Source organism: Branchiostoma belcheri, unplaced genomic scaffold (genome assembly GCF_001625305.1).
Source record: "Branchiostoma belcheri isolate BF01 breed outbred unplaced genomic scaffold, Haploidv18h27 scaffold146, whole genome shotgun sequence".
In the NCBI taxonomy this organism is placed as follows: domain Eukaryota; kingdom Metazoa; phylum Chordata; class Leptocardii; order Amphioxiformes; family Branchiostomatidae; genus Branchiostoma; species Branchiostoma belcheri.
The window spans coordinates 283,113-307,382 of record NW_017802891.1 but is presented as its reverse complement, the minus strand read 5'-3'; the positions used below and the strand labels follow the sequence as shown (position 1 = coordinate 307,382).

The 24,270-nt window shown below is 39.6% G+C and overlaps 2 protein-coding genes across 5 annotated transcripts in view; both read left to right on the top strand.

The window, feature by feature from the left end:
* Positions 1-5,200, top strand: part of LOC109465034 (GA-binding protein subunit beta-1-like) — a 15,778-nt gene extending 10,578 nt beyond the window's left edge. For 2 of the 4 annotated variants that reach the window (XM_019762164.1, XM_019762165.1), the window contains 5 exons: positions 664-762; positions 1,287-1,511; positions 2,129-2,329; positions 3,274-3,404; positions 4,928-5,199. In XM_019762164.1, coding sequence (XP_019617723.1) covers positions 664-762; positions 1,287-1,511; positions 2,129-2,329; positions 3,274-3,404; positions 4,928-5,098 — 827 coding nt within the window. In that variant the 3' untranslated portion in view covers positions 5,099-5,199. Of the gene's footprint in view, positions 1-663; positions 763-1,286; positions 1,512-2,128; positions 2,330-3,273; positions 3,405-4,927 lie in introns of all 4 variants that reach the window. The other 2 variants (XM_019762166.1, XM_019762167.1) reach the window with 2 other exon arrangements.
* Positions 5,201-11,117: 5,917 nt separating this feature from the next.
* Positions 11,118-21,930, top strand: LOC109465049 (probable C-mannosyltransferase DPY19L3). The gene is made up of 12 exons (XM_019762192.1): positions 11,118-11,204; positions 11,809-11,930; positions 12,609-12,754; positions 13,529-13,652; positions 14,186-14,320; positions 14,807-14,938; positions 15,896-16,000; positions 17,662-17,844; positions 18,951-19,033; positions 20,180-20,312; positions 20,995-21,159; positions 21,726-21,930. The coding sequence occupies exons 2-12, from the start codon at positions 11,898-11,900 to the stop codon at positions 21,873-21,875; spliced, it is 1,389 nt and encodes a 462-aa protein (XP_019617751.1). The 5' UTR covers positions 11,118-11,204; positions 11,809-11,897; the 3' UTR covers positions 21,876-21,930.
* Positions 21,931-24,270: the final 2,340 nt, after the last annotated feature.

The window sequence follows — 24,270 nt, the reverse complement described above, 5'->3', positions numbered from 1 at the left end:
CCTCTTCCACCCTGCTCTGGATTTCTGGGGAGATCCCTGTAAACTGGCCAATTTTTAATTTGAGTCGGTTTTGAGTTTATTTCATTGTCTCATACGGCAATACTGCACTTTGACTAAGCTCTTGTTGTTATACATAATTCATGAAAACCAGGTTGGGACAGTCCATCCTTACTTCGGGACACTCAGTCAGTTGGAAATTACTTTTGGGACAATTCTGGGACAATAGGGAAAAAAGTTAGTTTCGAGGCCTGACCATCCCTTTCCTTGGTGCTAAAAGACCATCCCCAACTTGAACTATCATGTACCATCCCTTTATTTGGTGCTAAAAGACCATCCCCAACTTGAACTATCATGTACCATCCCTTTCCTTGGTGCTGAAAGTCAATTTTCTGGTGATACTTTTAATATAGATTAAGTTGAATCAACCATATTCCATAGCATACTGATACATGTATCTGTACGGCAAAAGTGCAATGTTCCTGACAGAAAAGGGTTGATTGCTTGTAATAATAATGACAAATATGTGCTAAGAAATGACAGTTAATGTCAATATCAGACAGGTTTCCTCATCTTGAAATTTTGAAGTTTTGTTTTGTTTTTGCCACCCTGGCGTTTCTTTGGATGCCTTTAATGTCCTTTTTGCTAACCTGTGCTGATTGTTAGGAACAACATCTACAGAGACGGGCTCAACTTCAGTACTGGCAACACTGGCAGCACTGGCCGAGGCCTCTGCACCCCTTACTACACCTACTACTGTACATGGTGGGTATTACTACATGTAGACTATATGTTTTGTTTAGTAGTCAAGTAAGCACAAAAAGTTTGCAAGTATTTCTGTTGTTCAAAATGATAGTTATCATCATTATATCATTTCACTCTATATTATTTATGGGAGTGAAAATATGTATTGTTTATTTCTTGTAGTTTCTTCTTGACCTTCTGTCATCTTTATATAGGGAATAGATTTTTAAGCTGTGGGGCCAAACATATATATTTTGGGCTCCTGAGCCCTGGTATTAAACCCACCGGTTAACATGAAATTCAGAATAGGGGTACCTTTAACATAAACTCAGACATACATAATTTTATATTTATTTTTTTAATAGTATATGAAATTATGAATGTGTGTATTACACATAACACTTTTGGCATACATTTAATTGTATAATTTGGGAGTTTTGGCTGTTTGAGCATCGCATGTAACCATATTAGTGGCATGGACAACAAGGCAGATAATTTATTGACATTCAATAATTAAATAACATCTACCATGTTGGTGTTTTTAGGCAGTGCCCAGGAGGTTTTGTCCTGGCTGGAGTCCCAGGGTATCCAGACCACCACATCAGGAGCCTCCTCCCCTCACACCATCACTATAGAGAGTGGACAGACTCTTACACTGACCGAGGCAGGCAAACTGGCACTCAAACTCACCAATCAGACAACAGGTATGGCACTCAAACTCACCAATCAGACAACAGGTATGGCACTCAAACTCACCAATCAGACAACAGGTATGGCACTCAAACTAACCAATCAGACAACAGGTAGCCTGCATGTCCTATTTTTTATGTGCGTATGACGAGTAGTGGTTGTAAAATGATTGATTTGATTATAATATGTTCATGACATCCACACACAAATGAATTTTCTTCCGTTTGCAAAAAAATACATTTTCAACCATACTGTAAGTCATACAAAGGAGCTGGAAATAAGCAAGACGTAGTATATGCTGTAAATTGGAAAACAAGTATTGGAAAACAATGCTAATGTTGTAAAATACCAAAATCAATTCCAAAAGCAAAGAAGAAAATTGTGAAGAAATGAAATTGAAGAGTCTGTTATTTGCTATACCATACTCTGTGTGTTCAGTCATTTTTTCAACCTTCATGACCACCTAGATTTTATATTTCATGAAGTCAACTTTGTTTTTGCAAACTTTTTTTTTTATTTGCACGTTCACATCAGTTTTAGGGTACCCAGTGGATGTCATTCATAAAAACAAATCAACATGACCTATTAAACTGCAAAAATCATTTGTAAAAGTACATTTGTACCAGGAAATTGTTGATTGAGCAAATTTTAGTGAATTTTTTTTAATCTGCTGTTTTCTTCTTCCTATAATGTTTAGGACAAGTGGAAGAAACTGCCTCTGAGACAGAGAGTCAGAGCCAGTCAGGGATTGGTCAGATGGTGGGGTCACCCTCAGGTCAGCGGGTCATCACCATAGTAGCAGACCAGGGTCAGATCCCAGGGCTCCAGACCACGGTCATCCCTACTCCTGCCACTAACGCACCTATCATGGTAGCTATGGCAACAGGGGACCATCAAGGTATCTGAAAATGACATCTTAGTGTAACCTTGACTAGTGATGCATACCGGTTCACTGGACTTGGATCCGGACTTGTAAGAATGTTTAGGGTCAAGTCCAAAAAACCTAAAAGTCAAGAACCGAGTCCGGACTTATCACCATAAAACACAATTTCACATACCCCTTTTTTTCCAAACCACCAAAAACCTTTCGTAGATTGTAAAATCTTTGCTGCAAAATGAAGAAAACATTGCCTTCGGGCATCTTCAAGTATCGGCCTCCATGTTATGTGGCCAAAGTTTCACCCAGACAACATTGCAAGGTTGCCAACATGCAATTTTGTATATGCCATGGGTTTATGGTCCAGAACTGAACGTAAACCTATGGACTTGAATCCGGACCTGAACCTACATGTAAATGTGGGTTTAGGTATGCAGCTCTTAGCCTTGAATAATGTAAACCAGATTCTGTTCAGTTCATTCCTCCATGTATGTATCAATTTAAACCTTGTCCTGCGGAGCCCATATACATACAATGTCATGTACATGTATGGGTTGCACATACAGTACCATCTGACAGTATATAGCACCCTGTATTATGCACCGTTTGGAGGTATTTCTCATACAACACATCACACTGCGGCAAAACGCAACAAATACGGAAGTAACCATACCAAAGCAGGGCAAAAAGAGTCAAGGGTCTATGACCTGGTGAAGACATTAAATTGTTTGAAAACATTGTGTAAAAAATGCCAGCAGGACAAGGTTTAAGAACATCTTTCAATGACAGTGTACAACTGTGTACCAGAGTTGTCCCAATTTTTGTAAGATTAGAGTAAGAATGTAAGATTAGAGTAAATTTTGAATGTATTCCACATCCCCTGTGTTTCAATAGCCAAGTCCATAGTTACAGTAACTGGTACATTGTCAGAAGTTGCCTCCTAAGTTAAGTTGTACTGTTGACAGGTCCAGCAGTAGTGACAGTAGCAGCCCAGGAGAGAACATCAGCTGGGAATGTCTCCACTGACAACGACCCTCCCAGTAAGAGAATGAGGGGAGACAGTGATGCAGACAATGCACAGCTCAACTGGCTCAAGGTAATCTTCTCATTTTTGAGTACTACAAATTTTACCTTAGACCACAGCAAGTAAATTATATGGATGACATCCTCTGCAGACACCAAATCTAATGCGAAAGGAAAAAAAACAAGGCAGGCCAAAACACAAGATTCCTGCATTTTCAAATTTTGACATAAACCTTGTTAAACAAGAAATGATCCTGTATTGTGCTAAGTTTAATGCCGAATATTTCAACATCCATTTCTCACTGAAACAATGTAACAGTGGGGGGGTGTATAGGCGCTACCAACTGACCCGGCTGAGGGGTCTAGACTTTTTAGCTAAATCGTTTAAGTGTCGGGGTTGTGAGCTGGTGCCCAGGCTTGGTGTGGGTTCGATCCCTGGCCCGAGAGTGTCTTAAAGTTTCTGTTTCTACTCTCCTAACTCTTACAGTGCTCCTAATTCAGCTCTGAAAAATAAAAGATTTCAATCATTATACAAAATGGTTTTAGTTCAGTTGGAACATCACATATAGACAACCACCATCACATATAAAAGTAAATCAATGAAATACAAGACTGCATCAAAGTAAAAGACAAAACATTAAATCAGACTTTTCTTTTCTCCTCTCTTCATATTTATCTGCCATCCATGTTTCGGCATGCTGACCACTGTCATACATAGGGAAACAAAATTTCTTCTTTTTTTTTCCAAACTCGGGCAAAAAATAATATGCGCTCTGATGTCATCCATAAAAATTACTTGCTGTGGCCTTAACTGTAAATTCTATCATACCCATCTACATCTACCTCGTTTGTTGAATATTTTTACATTGAATCCTAACAAGTTATACAACTGTTCTTATTACATATATTTGAATTATGCTTAACCTTCTATTTTGATTACTTATTCTGTGTATTCTTATATCTCTTGTTGTTATTGACTAATAGTATGTAAATTTTGATGTTTTATATGTGTTTTTGTATGGGGGAGGGCAACTTGTAAAGGTACGTATGCACCTGTTTTGCCCTCCCTTTCACTTTGTGAAAAATCAAAATAAACAAGAATTCAGAGATCTCATACCTCCATGAAATATATTGAGTTTTTCTAAATGTTTTTACACATTACACTACGGTACAGAATGAAATAACACAGGTTTTTGGTTTCAAACACACAGTAGCACCTTTGGCCTGGATATGGTCATGTAGGCTTTTCCCGTGGGAGAACCTCATTTATCAAAACCGGGCAGGCGCTGCCTCCACCCCGCACATCTGTTTTCCCTGTCCACCGCGCACATCTGTTTTCCCGGAAGTTCTGCTGCAGTACCAAGGTCAGCCACCAGGAGGCCCATATTTGACCTTGACCTTTGGCTTCCTAAGACCTACCAGCATACCAAATATCATCACAATCCATAAAGGCGTTCTGAAGTTATGCTGACTACAAATGTGCGGAAACACACACACACACACATATACACACACACACACAGACGTGCCAAAAACAATACCTCCATTTTTCAAGGAGGTAACAAGCAAATAAACGAACATTTTGTTGTGTTCCAGGAGAAACATAACCAGGAGAGTGTGGAGAGAGAGATGTTACAGAAACAGCTGGAGGCTGCCCAGAAGGAGGCTGAGCGATACAAGGAACAGCTGGCCAGGAAAGAACAGGAGGCAGAGAAATACAAACAGAAACTCATGGAGATCAGTAAAACACAGACAAAGGACACTTAACTCACTTACAGATGCCTTATACATGTACATAGTTCTCAGTAGATTACTGTATTTGAGTATAGGGGCCCCCTATGCTGTGGTTGAAACCCCCTATGCTGTGACTTGGACCCATATGCTGTCTTTCAACCAGCATAGAGGTGTTTTTTGGGGGGGGGGGGAGAATCTTCTTTAATCTTGCAAAAAATGAAAATATAACTTAAGAATGAAGCTATAGCAAAGGGAAAACCTTAACTTCACAAAATCTTTGACAGTCCCTCAATAAGCAAGAAATAGTGTTAGGCCCGGTTATAGGTTTCTAAATTTTTCGGGTAGAATACCAGACCCCTGGTGTGGTCATGTTTTTAGGACTCAATGTATGACTTGTTCCGCGAAAGTTGCCCTTCTGTACCTGACCCCTACACTGTGAAAAAATCCTGGTGAGAAACCTGATATATACACTAGGCTATGGTACATAAAATTTGTAGATTTCTCTGGCTAAGTTTCAAGCTCTGACAGTCTGATTGATAAAATGAAAAAAGAAAAGTTGGAATGAATGTCACCATAGCGTATATTAATCACCATTGTTGACAGATCTCATTGTGTAAACAGGTCAAAAACAATTTTGGATTATGCAATGTCAGCTTTCTAGTAGTTCCAAAAGTTCTGGCCAATGGTCTAAAACTTTGCACTATGGTTAGAATTTTTTTTAAAGCATCATGTAGAAGATACATTGTACTTGTAAGTTGTCAATGGTGAACATAGACAGTGTTTAGGCCACACCAATTTAATTTCATGCTTAACAGGTTCGCCCGCTTAATTTTTTTTCTGATTTGCAAAAAAAAAAATTTTAAAAATCAGAATCAACTGCAAAATACTGAGTCTCATATTTTGCCCTGAACAGTTGAAAACAGTCCTTTTCTTCCTAGTTGTTACAGTTATTCCATCTTTCAATGCGGTGGTACATGTATCATTAAAAGTTCAAAATTCATTGTTTAAATTTTGAACCAGCCTGGTGTGTTGACTTCATGGTCCTATCGCACCATTTTGGGCCATAATAGGATGCCTAGGCATGTTTTTATTTTTATTCGCTTTTATCCGCTCCATTACTTTTTCTAGAAAAATCTGTTAACCAAGAAATTAAATTGGTGTGGCCTTAGAAAGGTCTTTGTTGTGACTGACTACCTTTAATTTTATCCAGCAAAGCGTTATCATTACAATTATAGAATAATAATGTGAAAATATGCATCTTGCCAACATAAGATTTTGGGGCAGATGATTTGAGATTGGGTGGTGCAAGCTAGAATCAGTCCTGATGTTTTAGTTGTGTGTGTCAGGATCGTCCCTGTCTGTATCTGTGTCTGTATGGCTATTCCAAGATCAGGGTCTACCAGTTTCCCATCCCCAGAATGCAATGCGAAAACAGGGGGTCTAACCTCATTTGCACGGGACAGGAAGGCATCGGAATGATCTTGTTGACGTTAAACAGCTTGTTTTTCATTGTGTTTTGAGGTGTTGAGGTATTTTATGCTCAAGGTTAATTGAATTACTATGGGTCGAATGTAACAACAAATAGAGAATGAAGTTTTTGTGTTCTTTTCAACATGGAACATGTGGTTACAAAACACATTAAAAAAGTCATTCTCTATTTGTTGTCAGATTCAACCCATAGTAATTTAGTTAAGTTAACGTTGAGCATAAAATGCCCCAACACCTCAAAACACACTGAAAAACAAGCTGTTTAACGTCAACAGGATCATTCTGATGCCTTCCTGTCCTATGTTTAGACCCCTGTTTTTGCATTGCATTCTGGGGATGGGAAACCGGTGAATGGCATCCTGCATCATTATGTCATTCTTACTAAATATTCATTGCATTCCGTTGATATTTGTCAAACATTATTCAAATATAAGTGTTGTCCAGACAATCTCGAGACTTTTCGGTAGATAGATGTTCAAAACATTATGCTTCAACCAATTTCAAACCCCGAAATTGCCAATTTTTGTTGTGACCAAAAATGAAATCAGAATTTGTAAAATAGACTAGTTCTCTTTGTAATACCCTGGTATGTTTTGCTGAAAGCTAAATGATAATTAAAAAATTTGTCTTTCCTACAGAGCTCCTTACTATTACATTGTATTACACGTTCTTATAAAAATATGCATTTATAGGCAAATATCTCCTTGTATCCCCAAAATGGTGATAGGACAGGTCATTTTACATGTTATACATGGTATATCTGTAATGTAACCAAAGTATATGTTTTATGTTGCTTGTGCCTTTGGGTTAATATCATGACAGATGATAGTTGCCTGACAGTTGCCTGTTGTTGTTTTTTGTCTGAGAAAATTAGTCTGTAGACAAAAGTATCACCGTACAAAGTACAAAGTGGCATATTAAGGTCACACGAATTTAATTTGTTGTTTCTCAGATTCGCCCTGTCCATTTTTTTTTGAGATTTGCCAAAAAAAATGTTTTTTTTTTTTGTTCTAATGAACTGCAACATGCTCAATGAAGACATATGTTGGCCCCAACGGTTGAAAAAAAGTCCTTTTCTTCCTAGTTATTAAAGTTTTTCAATGTAACAATGCAATTTTGTTTCATTAAAAGTTCAAAATCTATTGTTTTAATCATAAACCAGCCTGGTATGTTCACTTCATGGCTCATATTGTTACATTTCAGGCTATCATGGGTGCCTTGGCCTGTTTTTTTTTTTTTTTTTCGCACTGTCTCTTCATATTTTTTCTGAAACATTCTGAGAAACAACAAATTAAATTGGTGTGGCCTAATAGGAATATAAGCCAGACTATAAGTCCAATGTTCTGAAACATCTAAAGATAGTTAACGTATGACAGTAGCCACTTTAAACTGTGGTTGTAAATACCTAAAATGACCAGGTTATGACTAGCGTTCATAGACCTTGTACATGACTGTATATCATATACAATGTAGGTAGCGCACATTTGTGTAACAATTTTGCAATTTTTAGAGAAATTCACCCCATTCATTTAGTTCTGTCACAACATTTATCATTTGTAACAACCTTTGGAGGATAAAACATGTATCCTGTTTACGTGTTAAGCTGCTGTGTCCAGTCTCAAGTTAAGAGTGTCAAGTTTGAAAGAGTACAACAAATTGCTCTAACTTCATTATCCAAACATTTCAATCTATAGTATAAGTGTGGATGTAGATGTGTTTGCTTGTGTGTCTGCTTGAGTGACAGAATGAGTGTGTGTGTGTTGGGGGGGGGGGGGGGATCGCCCAACTACAGACCCCAAAAGGTCAGACACAGGAAGTTGGGTCCCAGAAGCTGGGTGTCAGCCTGCAGGAAGGTGGCCCAGGAGTCCATTGGCTGAATGACAGTAGGCAAAATACATGGCGAGGTAGGCAGAGAAATTATATCACGAATTATATACATTTTGTATACATTACGAATTATAAAACGAATAAAAAAATTACAAATATTTCACGGAGGTATGCAATCTCCGATTTGCTGCTTTACATTGTGCCATACTGTTGCCTTGTCGCCTTTCATATCTAGCTCATAATGGATAAGGGTCAAGTCGGACCAATAGGAAGAGTCCTGGACATCACGTGAAGCACCTTTGCAGTGACGAAAACCATAGATTGTTGTACGTGGCAGTCAGTCTATTAAACCTCTGCCTCAGACGTACAGCCCGCTGTGTGTTAGCCCGCTATCTGAAGGAGAAAGACTTGGTGTCAACATTGGGGTAAGTTTGTCATTTCCCTGCCATGTTGTGTCGGACCAAAAGTGTTAACATTAGACACCCCTGCCATGTTATTGCATGTTGGAACAGACTTAGTCTAGTGTTATATCGACTCCGTTTTTGGAAGGATTTTGCCAGTAGCTTTTGAAAAAAAACTAAAAAACCAAAACGATCGGATAAGGATTTCTGTTGCACAGCTGAGTTGAGCAAAAGGTACAGACACACACAAACACACGCACACACACACACATACATAAACACTATAATTACACCTTTCTGAAAGCACTCTAATAAAATATCATGTATAGTATAGGAGCTAGTGGACGGGGGGGACATCCTGCTTATGTTTTTCCAAAAACAACAGTTACTGTAGTGTACGTCCTGTCTAATGTTTTTCCAAAAATAAAATGGGGGCCAAGCAGCTCACCTGTCTTTAAAATACCATGTTGTCATGTACATTGTAATTCAGAACAAGAGGAACATCTTATGATATAAATTATGTAAATCATCATCATCTTATCATCATCTTATGTACTGCTTAGCCTGATTTGCATCGGATTACGAGCAGCTGCACCATGTGTTAGTTACAAAACAGGTGACCGGTACAAATAAAAACAAGGATAACTGGAGGAGGGGACACTAAGGAACGTAAATAACTGAATCTGTGGGTGTAAAAGACAAGACAATGCATTCAGCGTGTTAGTAGAACATATATATACATATATACAAAACGTGAACGAATACCTAATTTGCATAAATAATGATAAATTGCTATATTTTGTATTGTGTGCCTGTCTGTCTGTCTGTAAACACGATAACTGAAGTAGCCTTTAATGGATTGACTTGATATTTGGTAGTTGGGTAGGCCTTGATAAGACCTGGAAATGATTAGATTTTGGACCCCTAGCGGATTCTTATGGTACTGCAGCTGAACCTCCGGTTTTGATGTCTCATGGCCAATTTTGATGTCTCATGTCAAATTTGGATGATAGGTACGAGCTCTTGTCCTAGGGAAGAAGAGCCGTGGGTTTGGGCCCCCTAGCGGTTTGCTAGAGTCTGTGCCACCTGTTACACGCGTACGTACAACCCTAGTTGTAACGTTAATTGTTTGCTCACGGTCCAGGATTTGCTGCATCTGTTACAAGATAGTGACAGACTTACACATGCACAATTGGCTGAACAAAAGAGAAAAATTCATTGAGACAATCACCTTAGCGTCAGAGCCAAGTTACTTTTAACGCTAACCTCACTAGATTTTGACCTGTCTTCTTCAGGAAGCTGGAATTTATGGCAATCAGAAGAAGAAAAGGGGGGAGAGACGGGGCTAACTCGAGTGAAGCAGAAACTGGTACTAGCTATCAGGAGAAAGATGCTAACGGTTCCACTGCTGGACTTCCAACGACCCCTGTGTCCATCTTGTCGGTTGCTGTTGGCTTGTTCATGGCGTATTGTTCAGGATCCACAAACGGGTGGTTCATGATGACGCTACACGAGAACTATCTGTCATTCTCAAACATCAAGGTCTGTATCTCTTCTAGCCTTGTGAATTCTTAACTCTATCCCCAATATTCGTTTGGCATCATGGCTTTGCATAATAATAATTGTTTTATTGCAAATTCAGGCCAGAGGCCTAATTGCAGGAACACATGGTATAAAAACAGACAATTAGTACACATAGAACTACTGATAACTACTAAGAAACTACTAGTAAAACTACTGGGTTTGACGTCTTTTTGGGAGACAGAGGAAGACAGAGGATCCCACTTTTTCTGTAATTTGTGGGTTTTCGGATGTTAAAAAGAGAGTAGATTTCTTTTCATTTGTATATGTGTGAAAGTTTGTGTAGAGTTTGGAACCTACGTCAAAAAGTTCATTTCCTTCATTGCTATAGAGGGTACAATTTGAGGTAAAATGCGTTTCGTCTTCCACCGTATTCAACGTACAACGTTTGCAAATTCGATCATACACTTGGAGCTTCTTATATAGCCCTCTCTCAATTTCAAGAGGGTGTGCACTAATTAGTAATTTACTTATTGCAGAGCGAATGTTAAAATCGATTAAGTTCCAGGTATTTTTCCATAGAATATGTTGTTTTACATTTTTTGTAGAACCTTAGCTTACTAGAAATAATGAACTAGAATAAGTGGCGAAAAGGGGGCGGGAGGGGTCGCAACTCGCAAGCATTATACAAAATCGGTGTGTTACGCCTTAAAGTTGTTTAGAAATAAAGAAGGTAAATGCATGGCGTTATGAATCTTTTGCCCACCAGTAAATATTGATGTAACCGTGCACTCTCCCAATTGATTTATAGGAGGTGGAGAGAGAGATATCCTTCCGTACGGAGACAGGGCTTTATTACTCCTACTACAAACAACTCGTCAATGCGCCCACCATTGCACAAGGTAAATGTATTTTCTAAAGGGAATAAAACCTATAATTTACAGTAACTACCTTTGCCGGATAGAGACAACAACAGACAATTGAAACATCCCAAATTTATATCAAGTTATACCGATTTGCAAAAGTGCGTTTCACTGATGAGGCAACACCGACTTAATTTTATGGATGACATCCACGCGCGCATTGGTTTTCGCCTGTTCTAAAAAAAAAGATCACGTCTACCGAGGCTCTGGCCTGTCTATACTGTAGGTCTGGGTAGTCCATGGTAGTTAGCGACAATATTGAGGTGGTAACACTGGAGGATGGCACCCAGGCTGCCGTAGCTCCACGACTCAAGAACTCAGTACATACGCACAGTGCCGATTCATATAAAATTCCGCAAAAAGTCAGCATGTGCCGGCTTGTCGTAAACATCGCTATGTACTGCCACAAATTCACGACACCGGCTTTGTATTCCTGTGATTTAGTAGCATTTTTTATTTTTGGCCGGAATGGTTCTATTCGCCCGCGCGCACTAGTTTGGGGGTCTTCAGAGGATGTCATCCATAACATTAAATCCTTTTGGCCTAATAGATGTGAAAATTTCTGCTACCGTTTCTGTTCAAGGTTTGTATGAGCTGGTCCATGACAACATCACCGAACACGGCAAGACTATTAACATCCTGGAGCGGTTTAACATCTACCAGGAGGTAGTAATGGCGCTGATGTACAGGATCTTGTCTTTACAGGTCAGTTCATCTAACATTGAAAAGTCTAACAAACTTTGTATACTGTCCTTGTGTCCGTAATTCCCGATCCCTCTGCAGTTTTTCTACAAGGAACAAGGAACACAAAAGTCATGTTTTAAAGTGAGCTTTCTAGAATTTTAACTTTCTAGAGGAAGTCATGTATGGAGTACTGTTCGCACCTCTAGGCTGGTGCCCCAGTCGATTGCCTACACCTTCTCGATCGCATACAAAACAGAATTTCAGTGGCCATAGGCTATCCTCTGGCCTCCAAGTTAGACCCCATTTTCCATAGACGAAATGTTCCATGTCTATCCCTCTTTTACAGATATTTTCATGGTCATTGCTCTGCAGAACTCACCCAACTAGTTCCACCACTCAAAACTACTAAGCGATGTACTAGGTTCTCCACTAGCTCACACAACTTCACCGTCTAAATTCCTTGTTCGAAATCATTTTACAGTGACAGTTTCTTTCCCCGTATGGCCAAGCTTTGGAATTCCCTCCCTGACAAGTGTTTCCCACCAACCTACAATCTACAGGCTTTCAAATCAAACGTTCACCGCCATCTCTTGACATAGCCATGTTTCTCTCATATTTCTAGTTCAATGCCGAGAAGTGGTCGTATAGGCCTTGCATTGAACCATTCCGTTAAAAAAATACCGATGTTTCTGTCGACAGAAAACAGTAGAACCGATGTACTTCTACATCCATACCGTGTTTGGGTTCCATGCTGTACTGCTCATGTCCTTATATGGGACCACCTGGCTGCTGTCTGGCTCCTGGTTGGCTGGAATTTTATCTGCAGCATTTTATATCTTCAACAAGTAGGTTGTTTCGTAATGGTAAAAAAGTTGTACCACTGCATGTTAGCATACCACCCTGGATATGCCTCTAGGATAGATGTGGTTGGATAGGGTAAGGTGAAAAGTGTAGCTTAAGTCAATGACTGACATTTTCCAATGTAGCTGACTTGAATTAAGGCACAGGCTTACACGTGTAACATGGATTTCAAAAGTCTCAGACATCCTGAAACAATTCTATTAATATGCTATTACATTAATGTTGTTTGCAGGTCCAGTATTTGTCCCAATAACTTGTTAGTCCGAGACTGTGACAGTGATATCTTAGAACAACGGGTACCTTGTGTTCTGACTTTGACAGACAGAAGTTGGAATACATTGTAGCGAATGAAAATATTTCATGGGGAAAGCCGGTATCCCCTCTAATTTTGTGTTATGATTATTTATATAATTTCTACTGTATCATTAAGTTTTCATTAATCTAGACATAATCAGTCTTGTTTATTTTGTTTAAGCAGCTGTTTTGATTTCCGTTTGTCAACATACCCTCTTTCTTAATTTGTATTTCATTATATTTTGATAATTAGTATTATTGTTATTGTACCCTTATACTTTGTTTATGTTCGAGGATCAGTGGAACTACTTTGTGTTGTTTTGTTATTTTGAAATGAACTAATATAAAAAATATCTCATGGGGATGTGACATAGCCTCTGCCCCTCCGTCTATTAAGAAAATGTTCCTCCAAAGTTTTTGGAGCTTTCCAGTCTTCAATAAATTATTTCCGTCAATTCCGGCAGTGCTGACACCACCCGGGTATGGTTCAGCATTGCTGGGCGGGAGAGCTGGGCCTTTCCTTTCTGGTACATGCAGATGTTTCTCCTGACAGTGTTCTTCCATCCAAACCTCCATCGCAATCTTAAGGTGAGGAAACATATTAAAACTGATACATACAGATGAGGTCCTACAGTACTGCAATGAAAAACAAAAAAAGACCTTGTAAAACATGTGACAGTGAAAAAAAAACAAGAATTTACAAATTTTTAAATGGTATCATCGTATCAACTGTAACTGGTAACGTAACACGTACAAAGGGGATTCTTGCTTTTTCTTTATTCCAACACGTAATCACACGACGTGGTGACGACACACACAAGTTTTTCAACTTATATTAATGCCGCCACCAACACGGGACAAAATACATGACAGAACAGTACTCATTTTCACCTGAGCTAAGTGAGGAAAGTCGTGTAAAGTGCCTTTCCCAAGGGCACACGATCGGTGGCATGTCAGGACTCGAACCCGGGACCTTTAGGTTCCGAATCGCGCACACGATTCTTGCTTTTACACTTGCTATTATCTGATAATCATCATCATCATCATCATCATCATCTGATAATATCAGAACTGTTTTAAAGTCAAGTCTTCTACACCAGTCTTTTCCCTTGCTATTGTAGGTGGTGACTGTTGTGCTCCTGTGTATCTGTACCTTCTGTTTCACCCTGACATGGCAGTTTGCACAGTTCGCTCTGCTTCTCCAGGCCATGACTCTGTTTGGATGTGCAGTCCTGGATGTCATCCCAGCAAAAAAGGTTGGTGAATATTAATAATTTTGATAATTTTGATGATTTTGATGATTTTGATGATTTTGATGATTTTGATAATTTTGCTAATTTTGCTAATTTTAATAAATTTAATTTCTATAATTTTAATAATTTTTATAATTTTAATAATTTTTTGAAGCATTTTGTTGCTTTATGATTTGCAACTCCTGGTTTATCTCTTATCATCTATTCTATTCACATATATTTATTGAGTATGAGGCAAAAAGCAAAAGTTGCTTATATGACACCTTCTACTCAAAAACATACAACGAGTATAAAACACATTGACAAGATACATGCATAATTACAAAGTGGACAAAACCAAGATAAATACAAACAAGTTAGTGATCTCTCAATTACGAGAATCTACCCGTACATGGAATGAAGTTTTGAACTACATCAAAAACATTGCAGCTTTGTAGGTGTGAGAGTACTTATTATCGCACCTCCAAAGGAGAGTAATGTGTTTCACAGATCAGACAGGTTTGGCTCATCCAGGCAGGGAGTCTTCTGGCCGTCTGTGTCTGTCAGTTCTTTAACAAGATGGTCCTCTGTTCACTGGTTCTCAGCTTTATCCCTTCTGCCATGCTCACCATTGCATTCAAGGTAGGTCCTCCTGGTCACATTTTTCTTTAAAATCTCCTCTGGCAATTTTATTATGTTTACCGAAGGAAAACATATTGTTTTTACTCAGTTTCTTCCTCCTCTTCTGTTCCAAACACTTACCTCTGACCTGGTCAGTTACATGATTTGTTGACGTCTGTCACCATGGTGACTGGTGTTGGGTTACATAATATTGCAATTTCATGGTCTGCTCTACTCCTGTCACCATATACTCGTAGTACATGTGAATGTATATGTGAATGTGTTTGAGTAAAAATTAACAGAGCAGACCATGTCCGAAGGTAAACATGATGCATTTGCTTTGCAAATGTTACTTCTCTAGTTGTGAGTGTTTTTCAATTCTGGCAATGTCAGTGTGAATGACATTCAGTACCAAGGACAACAACATTAGTATGAATATTGTTCAGCACCATGGACAGCTACCTAAGACAGTGTAAGTTCATGTAGCAAGAAGCACAGCTGTGCAAGTATGAATACTTGAATAGCATGAATACCATTTAGCTCCATGGACAGCAATGTCATTGTGAATGTCATTAAGCACCACGGACAGCAATATCAGTATGAATGTAATACTGTACTGCATAAAGGACAGCAATATCAGTATGAATGTAATACTATACTGCATAAAGGACAGCAATATCAGTATGAATGCCATTCAGAACCAGGGACAGCAATATCAGTATGAATGTAATACTGCACTGCATAAAGGACAGCAATACCAGTATGAATGCCATTCAGAACCAGGGACAGCAATATCAGTATGAATGTAATACTGTACTGCATAAAGGACAACAATATCAGTATGAATGTAATACTGTACTGCATAAAGGACAGCAATATCAGCATGAATGCTATTCAGCACCAGGGACAGTGATGTTAGTGTTATGTTTGGGAACACCACAGCTGTATGACCATTGACCAGCTATGATAACATGACAGGAGCAGTTCTTGACCAGAAGAAGTCTCCCATCGCAGCTTGCTGGGCTTGTTCTGAATGTCATCCTGGTGATGATGTCAATGCTACTATTTAACAAAATTATCAAGGTAAGGGCTTTTTTTCATATAGCATCAATAGCTATGGACTTTCGAAATAAGTGATAAGTAAAACCTAAATTCATCACTTACAGTATGAAAAATGTTAAACTGTTCTCCAACTCATAGATTTAACTCACCGGAATTTTCGACTTAATCACTCAGTCTTCCTCAGCTTTCTGACCCAAATGATGTGAACACGCGATTTTTTCCACGTGTGACGTCAGCAAAGGGTCAAAGGTTGTCAGAAGTCGCCCCCCGTCCCGGTTGAGCGATGGTTGAGTCACTAACAATGTTATAATTATGTCAGTGATCAATAATGTGGTTAAGGCGTCCTTATTCTATATACCTGCATCTCTTTTAGGCCATCATTGTAACAGATGCAGACCAGCACATTTTTCTGTTCCTGATGGGGAAGTTTGGTTTGAGTGGCGGTGAAAGAGACTTTGATGCACAGCTGTATCTGTGCGCAACATCGTTTGGGGTCCTTCCACTGGACACGTTTGTCCGTCTCTCCAAGTACCTCGTGTTCCCCCTGTATGCTGTTGTCCAGCTATGCGTTCTGTTGGTTTTGATGCAGTCTGTGCTACAAAACTGGAGGTATTCTACTTCTAGAACATTTTTACACTCAGAATCAACATATTTATGATAATTCTCTCCCAAATTCTGTTGGATGTACATTTGTACATGTTGTAGTTTTGGAGCCACTGATGAAATGTTCACTATCTAAAATGCATCTGTGCTAGAAAACTGGAGGTACTCTACTTCTAGGACATTTTTACACTCCGAATCAACATATTTATGATAATTCTCTCCCAAATGGATACATTTGTTCATGTTGTAGTTTTGGAGCCACTGATGAAATGTTCATAATCTAAAATGCATCTTTCAGTTTTTCATTTGAACAGGGCACAGCAGATGCCTATATACTTTCCTAACCATTTAGCCATATACACTGTAACTCTATCTGAATGCATCAGCGGCATATCCGCCACATCAATCTATTGTATGAGTTTTCACTCATACAGGTAGACAGCAAAAACATAGGTCTGTGAAGATGTTGTAAGCTAACTAAATTCACTTAAGGCCACACCAATCTAATTTGTTGTTTCTTGTATTTGCCCGCTCCATTTTTTTCTGTTTTGAAAAAAATAAGAACATTTTAGGTTCTGAATCCAAAATGCTAAATGAAAGACATATTTTGGCCCCAAGTCCTTTTCGTCCTAGTTGTTAAAGTTTTTTTAATATAACAATACAACTTCGTTTCATTAAAAGTTCAAAATCTATTGTTTTAATTATAGACCAGCCTGGTATGTTCACTTCATGGCTCATATCGTAACATTTTCGGCTGTCATGGGGTGCCTTGATATGTTTTTTTCGCCCTGCCGCTTGATATTTTTTCTTTAGAAGTCTGAGAAACAACTAATTAAAGTAGTGTGGCCTAGCTATCTGCACCAAGTTGTATAATTTCTTCCCTCAGATTTTGTTTCCAAGTCGATCATCTGGTACAGCATTATCTCTTTAGAATACAAAAACCAATTAATTGAATTGGACCTTAGGACAATAAGAGCCTAATATTTTCTTCTTCTCTTATGTACAGTACTAAAGATCTGGCTGCATGGAATGGTGTACAGAGTTCATCTCTCTCTTCAGTCGCCCCTCTGATATCACAGCGGCCACAGCTAGCCTATCATGCCATTTCTGCAGCCGTGTTTGGCTGTTTAGCAGTCTCTACCAAGAGGTTCAAATATCTGTGGACCCCGCACATGTGCGTGTTAGCTGCTGCTGGGGTGGCTGATTTTGAGGCTTGGAAAATTCTTTTGAAAAAGTTGCATATAGACCTATCGGAGGCTAAGGTAAGAGTCATACTAGCAATCAATTCAATTAATTGAACACTATTTTCTCTACATCTACATCTACAATAGTGCATAAAATTATTATAATCCCTACAGATAAACTGCTCAAGCCAGCTCAGGGGCGTACCCGAGGGAGTCATCAGTATAAATACCAACCCATACACGCACGCACAGACACATAAATACTCCCTCTTTCCCCGCACAATTTCACAATGGAACGCCTTGCCTGGCCCGGTAACCACGGCTCCCACCGTTGAGTCCTTCCGGGCCAGGCTGGAGGCCTGCCCGCCTTAGACCAAGGCCTCCCCCCCCCCTAAAGTGCCCCAACAGGGGCTATATGGGGGTGTAGCCGGGGCTTGCACAACATCTAAGAGCCCCGGCAAAGATGAAGATGAAGACATCTATGTATAAATTCTCCTTGAAAAGACTTAAAGTGAGAAGTATCCTACTTACAAAATCTAGAAACTTCTCCAAAAATATACTAATACCAGATAAGAGACCAAACATTTCTGAGAGATCTAAATGAAAATTTTGTAGCTACATTTTCTGTTTACAAATGTTTACAAAACAGTTTTAGATATAGATGAACAGAAAGTACATCTCATATTCCCTCCAGGTTCAGCTAGTCAGACATGTTGTCACAGCTGGAATATTGGCCCTGCTGTTTGCTGTGGTGAGTTCCCGCAAGCAAATGTTATGATTATCATTTTCTTCAGTATGTTTGTTTTGAAATAAAGTCATTATTGCCCTAAGGAAAGTAGTCCAACATACATGTATGTATGTACATTAATAATGGCAAATTCGTGCCCGAGGGCTAATTGCAGGAACAGAAGAAACGTATGGTATAAAAAACAGACAAGTAGTACATTATAGAACTACTGATAACTACTAAGAAACTACTAGTAAAAACTACTGGGTTTGACTTCTTTTTTAAAACAGAGGAAGACAAAGTATCCCACTTTTTCTGTAATTTGTGGGTTTCCGGATGTTAAGAGAGTAGTTTTCTTTTCATTTGTATATGTGTGAAAGTTTGGGTAGAATTTGGAGGCTACGTTAAATAATGTTGACTGAACTTTGCAATCATACATGTATCTCCGGATCGTCAGGCCCTGCCTACAACTCTTGAAGAGGTAAAGCAGCGGAATGCGTTTCATGACCCAGACACAGTTCAGCTCATGGAGTGGATCAAGTAAGCACAGAATCATGAGTGTGTGATAATGACCTCCATGAAAAATGGAAGTATAGTTTTTGGTGCGTCTGTGTGTGTGTGTGTGTGTGTGTGTGTGTGTGTGTGTGTGTGTTTTCCGCACATTTGTAGTCAGCATAACTTCAGAACGCCTTTATGGATTGTGATGATATTTGGTATGCTGGTAGGTCATAGGAAGCCAAAGGTCAATGTCAAATATGGGCGTCCTGGTGGTTGACCTTGGTACTGCAGCAGAATTTCCGGGAAAACAGATGTGCAGGGTTACAGGTAAAACAGATGTGTGGGGTGGCAGGAAAAACAGATGTGCGGGGTGGAGGCAGCGCCTGCCCTGGTTGATTAATGAGGCTCTCCCTCGGGAAAAGCCTACATTACCATATCCAGGCCAAAGGTGCTACTGTGTGTTTGAAACTAAAAACCTGTGTTATTTTGTTCTGTACTGTAGTGTACTGTGTAAAAACATTTAGAAAAACTCATATATTTCATGGAGGTATGAAATCTCCGAATTCTTGTTAACTCTTTTGCTGTTCAAGTCTTCATGAGCGTGGCTTATACATATTGTATATGTAGGCAGTATGGTTTGCTATGTGGCAGTAATTTTGCAATGATTTGTGTAACGTTATAATATCTCTATGCATCATTTCATTCATTTATTTCGAAGCCTTTCAGCCCTGCAGGGCTAATCTTCCAAGGCTCAAACATAAGAATTACATAATCACATACATGGAAAATACAGTGAATACATTTAAAAAGACATAAATACATCAAAACATCAAGAATGAACACACAAGTCGATATTAAGTTAACAATTTAAAACCAGAGGTTGAGGCTCATGTAACACTGTTTGGAATAGCTTTTTTGAACCTGATTAGGTTACTCAGTGTCTTAACGTGATATGGTAGATTGTTCCACAGCAATATTGCACGATAAGTGAACAAACGTTTCTTACTGTTTGTCTTAGGTCTGGGTAATCTGAAGTTGTTCTGTGCAGAAGATCTGGTATTGAGAATGTGAGACATGGTTCGTGACTTGTAACAATCTTGAAGAACATTACCAGCATCCAGAAGATCCTTTTAGTCATTATATCTAACAAGATACATATGTCAAAATTTTCGTGTGTGTTGTTGTTAGAAAGGAAACCCCGGCTACTGCAGCCTTCACCGGCAGTATGCAGCTGATGGCAGGTGTGAAACTCTGCACGGGACGTCCCATCACCAACCATCCTCACTACGAGGACAGGGACCTGCGCATCAGAACCAAACAGGTGGGACAGGTGTACAGATTCTTATCATCCTGATAACATTGTATACGAAGATTACTGTGTATTAATAGTAAATACAAGTAACATGTATCAAGTCATAAACCAGTTATTACTGTTGGAGCCCTCACATGGAAAAAGAAGTCGAGGTCGTCCAGCAAGAAACTATATTAACCAATTAATGGACGACACCCAGCTCGACAGGAAAAAGCTGATGGTAGTAATGAGGATAGGAAGAGATGGAGAGCTATCATTGGCACCGAGGGAAGCTCGGACCAGTGAGTGAGTGAGTGAGTGAGTGAGTGAGTGAGTGAGTGAGTGAGTGAGTGACAAGTAACATTACCTGCGTAGAATGCATACTATGAAAGGATATTCTCTCAATCTAGCATTACAATTTATATACACAGAGCATCAGGCTCACAGTCACAGCATTCCCAATTACCCGCAAGAAAATTGGTGTTACGATTGCCTATTGTCCCTTTAACATTCAGCCTGCTAATATTGCCTTTTGACACAAAGTTTGTGTTAGTTACCAGGAAGGCAGCAGGGAGAAGGCTAAGTTTGCATAATATTTTTCAATCTAACACACACACATACACACACATACACATACACACACACACACACACACACACACACACACACACACACACACACACACAAACAATATGATTTTCTTGGTCTCCAGTTGTACCAGATCTATGGTAGGAGGCATCCTAAAGAGGTTCATGCCATTCTCAAGGCTCACGGCACCAGGTACATCATTGTAGAGAACAGCATCTGCTATGAGAGAGGTCAGGTGCACGGTGTCGGCTGTCGACTTCGGGACCTTGTGGACATGAGCAATCACCATGTGAGTTCCACCGACTGTAGAATCTGATGTAAGATCATGAGTGGGGTGTGTGTGTTCTTCTTCTTCGTTCTTCCTCTAACTTTTCTTCATGATAGAGAATGATTTTTTTTTTAATATGTGGTTTGTAACGTTATATTGGTAACGCTATACTGATACTGTAACGTTACAAACCACATGTTCCATGATGAAAAGAACACAAAAGCTTCATTCTCTATTTGTTGTCAGATTCGACCCATAGTAATGTAATTAACGTTGAGCATAAAGTGCCCCCAACACCCCAAAACACAGTGAAAAACAAGCTGTTTAACACCACCAGGATCATTCCGATGCCTTCCTGTCCTATGCAAATGAGGTTTACCCCTGTTTACGCAATGCATTCTGGGGATGGGAAACTGGTGAATAATGGGAATGGTACTGTACATGGACCGGTAAGTGTTTGTGATGTGCTACCACCTAAGGAATGTTTTCTTAGACAAAATATACTTATTCAAATTAATGCAGCTTCAGGAGTCGTTGAATTTACTTCCTTTAACAGTTATGTTTAACAACTTTGTTTCTTATCCCAGGTTGTTGAAGGAGGGATTAGAGGCCCCAAGGACCACCCTGCGGCACACCCCCGCTTCTGTCACGCCGTTCAGAGTGGGGCACCACAATATAGAATATACTTCACTGTGGTTTTTCAGAACAAGACTTTCCGTACTTACAAGGTATCATAAAAACTGAGATCTGCATGTGAAGCCAGGCTGGAGGCCTGCCCGCCTTAGACCAAGCCCCCCCCCCCCCCTAAAAGTGCCCCATCAGGGGCTATATGGGGGTGTAGCCGGGGCTCACATAACATCTTTGAGCCCCGGCAAAGATGAAGATGAAGTAAATTAGATTTAAAAAATTGTTCTAAGATACTGATGTGTTATCCTTTCCTCAATGACTTAATGATGTACTGCATAATATCACTATCTTTTATGTCCACCTAGTTCCCATTTACCAGGGCATGTGAAGGGACGTAGGTCTAGCTAGGAATCGCTGTCTGTTTTCTAAATATACAATACACTTCAACCTTTGCTGTTTTGTAATCGAAAGTGATGGAATTTGATAGTTAGGCAAAACGCATTTGACTTGTAGATAGTCCTCATCTGTTTGCAGAATTAAATCAAGCCAAGAAGTCTTAATTGCATGTGCTCTTTTTTCAGTACCCATTTCCTACTATTTATTAAGTACTTATAATACGTGAATTGTCTATCCAAAATTAAGACCAGAAGACTACTAATAATATAAAGACCAGATTTCGTCAATTCAACATTTATTCCCTGCCCCTGGGAAAATTCACATATCATAAGTCAGACGTTGAGATACAGCCAGATACAAAAGCAGGTCCCTAACTACTTGAGCAATCTGGCAGAACTATAGATAACCAACAAATAATGGTACGTTTAGTGTCCTATTATGCTTGAGATACAGTTCCTTGTTAGTGATTCCCAGAGGTTTCTCCCTACTTATGAGGAAATGCTAGAATGACATTCTTTGTTAAGATAAGACTGTCTTTTGGTGGAGAATATCTTGGAGAATGTCTTTTGGTGTGATATAATTCGTGCAAATGAGATCCTACTTGCATAATCAGGGAGAATGATTTGTCAGTCATAAAGATTAACATCATTTGGCGAGGTCGAGGAACTCTAGTTATTAAGTTTTTTTCACATTATCAGTTCGCATGTTCATTGTATTTCATGGTTGGGCATGCGTCAGTTTATTTTCTACGGCCAAGTAATTACTATGGATGACGTCCACTGGAGACCTTAAATCTAAATTGAAAGCGCGATAAAAACATGAAGGGCCGAAAAAAAGAGATGCCAAGATTTAGAATATATTAGAAATACAAATGTTAGGACACAAATTGAATAAAAGAACGCAGTGTAGCAAGAAACAGGTCTTCTATTCGTCATAAAAATAAATTAACAAAACAGCAGTAGTCGCCCTGTTCTGATTCTTTCCACCATCACATCTTCTCTTGTTATATTTTGCGGGACTGCCGTGACACTTTCATCATAATACAGTAAGAAGAATTTCTTGTAAGTTTTTTTCCAGTAACAGTCCAAAATCAAATAACGTAGAAGTGTAAGGCTTGGCGTAGCTTCCGGTCGTTAGACAGAGTCTCCCGAGCCGTAAAGTTGCTGTGTGTGAGGTCGAGGGAAGGCACGGAGTCTCCGACAAGTTCGTTGCAATGGGACAGGTTTATTCTGCTGAAGACCCTGCGTTGTTACAGCGAAGCACACCCGCGAGACGGCGCTGAGTAACAGTAGGTGGGACGGTAGTTTCCCCTTCCTTCTCCGCGGACTTCAGGAAAACCCCTTCGCTGGCTCGGAGCCGAAAAAGTCTAAGTTCGGTGGCTCATGTTGACTTCGGTGACTCGGGGTTCCCGTACTCGTGGAGTCCGACGGAGTTGCTTTCTCCCTGATTGTTAGTGTTTTCCTTCTTTTATTTCCTCAAAATCGGGGTTCCGCCCTCCTCCAAATTTGGCTATTCTCATCAGAATTTGTCATAGCCGATTGGCCAAGACTCTAGTAATTTGACAGAAATCATTTAACAAAATCAAAAGTCCCTTATCAATTGAGCAGACATTTGGGAGGGAAACATGAGTTCTAGTTCATTAAATCCTTGTGTTCCGGGGATCACGACCTAACCTTTGGATTAACCTTTGGCGAGTTCATGTCCTTTACAGAATCAAAGTTACAAGCGGGGAAACCCCTGTAAAACGTTGTTCCCCCTCTTAGTTTCAATAACAGAACGAATTTGGAGAAATAACAAGCCTGCCAAAGGCTGTATGCGGAGTAGAGTTTGTCCTGGTCGGGACGCGGGACTCCCCCGTCTCGTCAGTTACTCAGCGCCTTACAACAAGTGACAGTTGGAGGTTTCCGTTATACTTGCTAATAACTACTCAACACTCTCGGGGTGTGACAGATCAGAACTAATAACTGGTGGGGTCTGACCCCTACAAGTTACAACAGGTTTCATTCATAACTGGCCGGATCTCTGGAACTTATTAGATATTTTGATATAACGTAACACTATACTGCCGGCCCAAGAACGAGGTATGCCGGTTGTTAGTCGTGCTGTGTT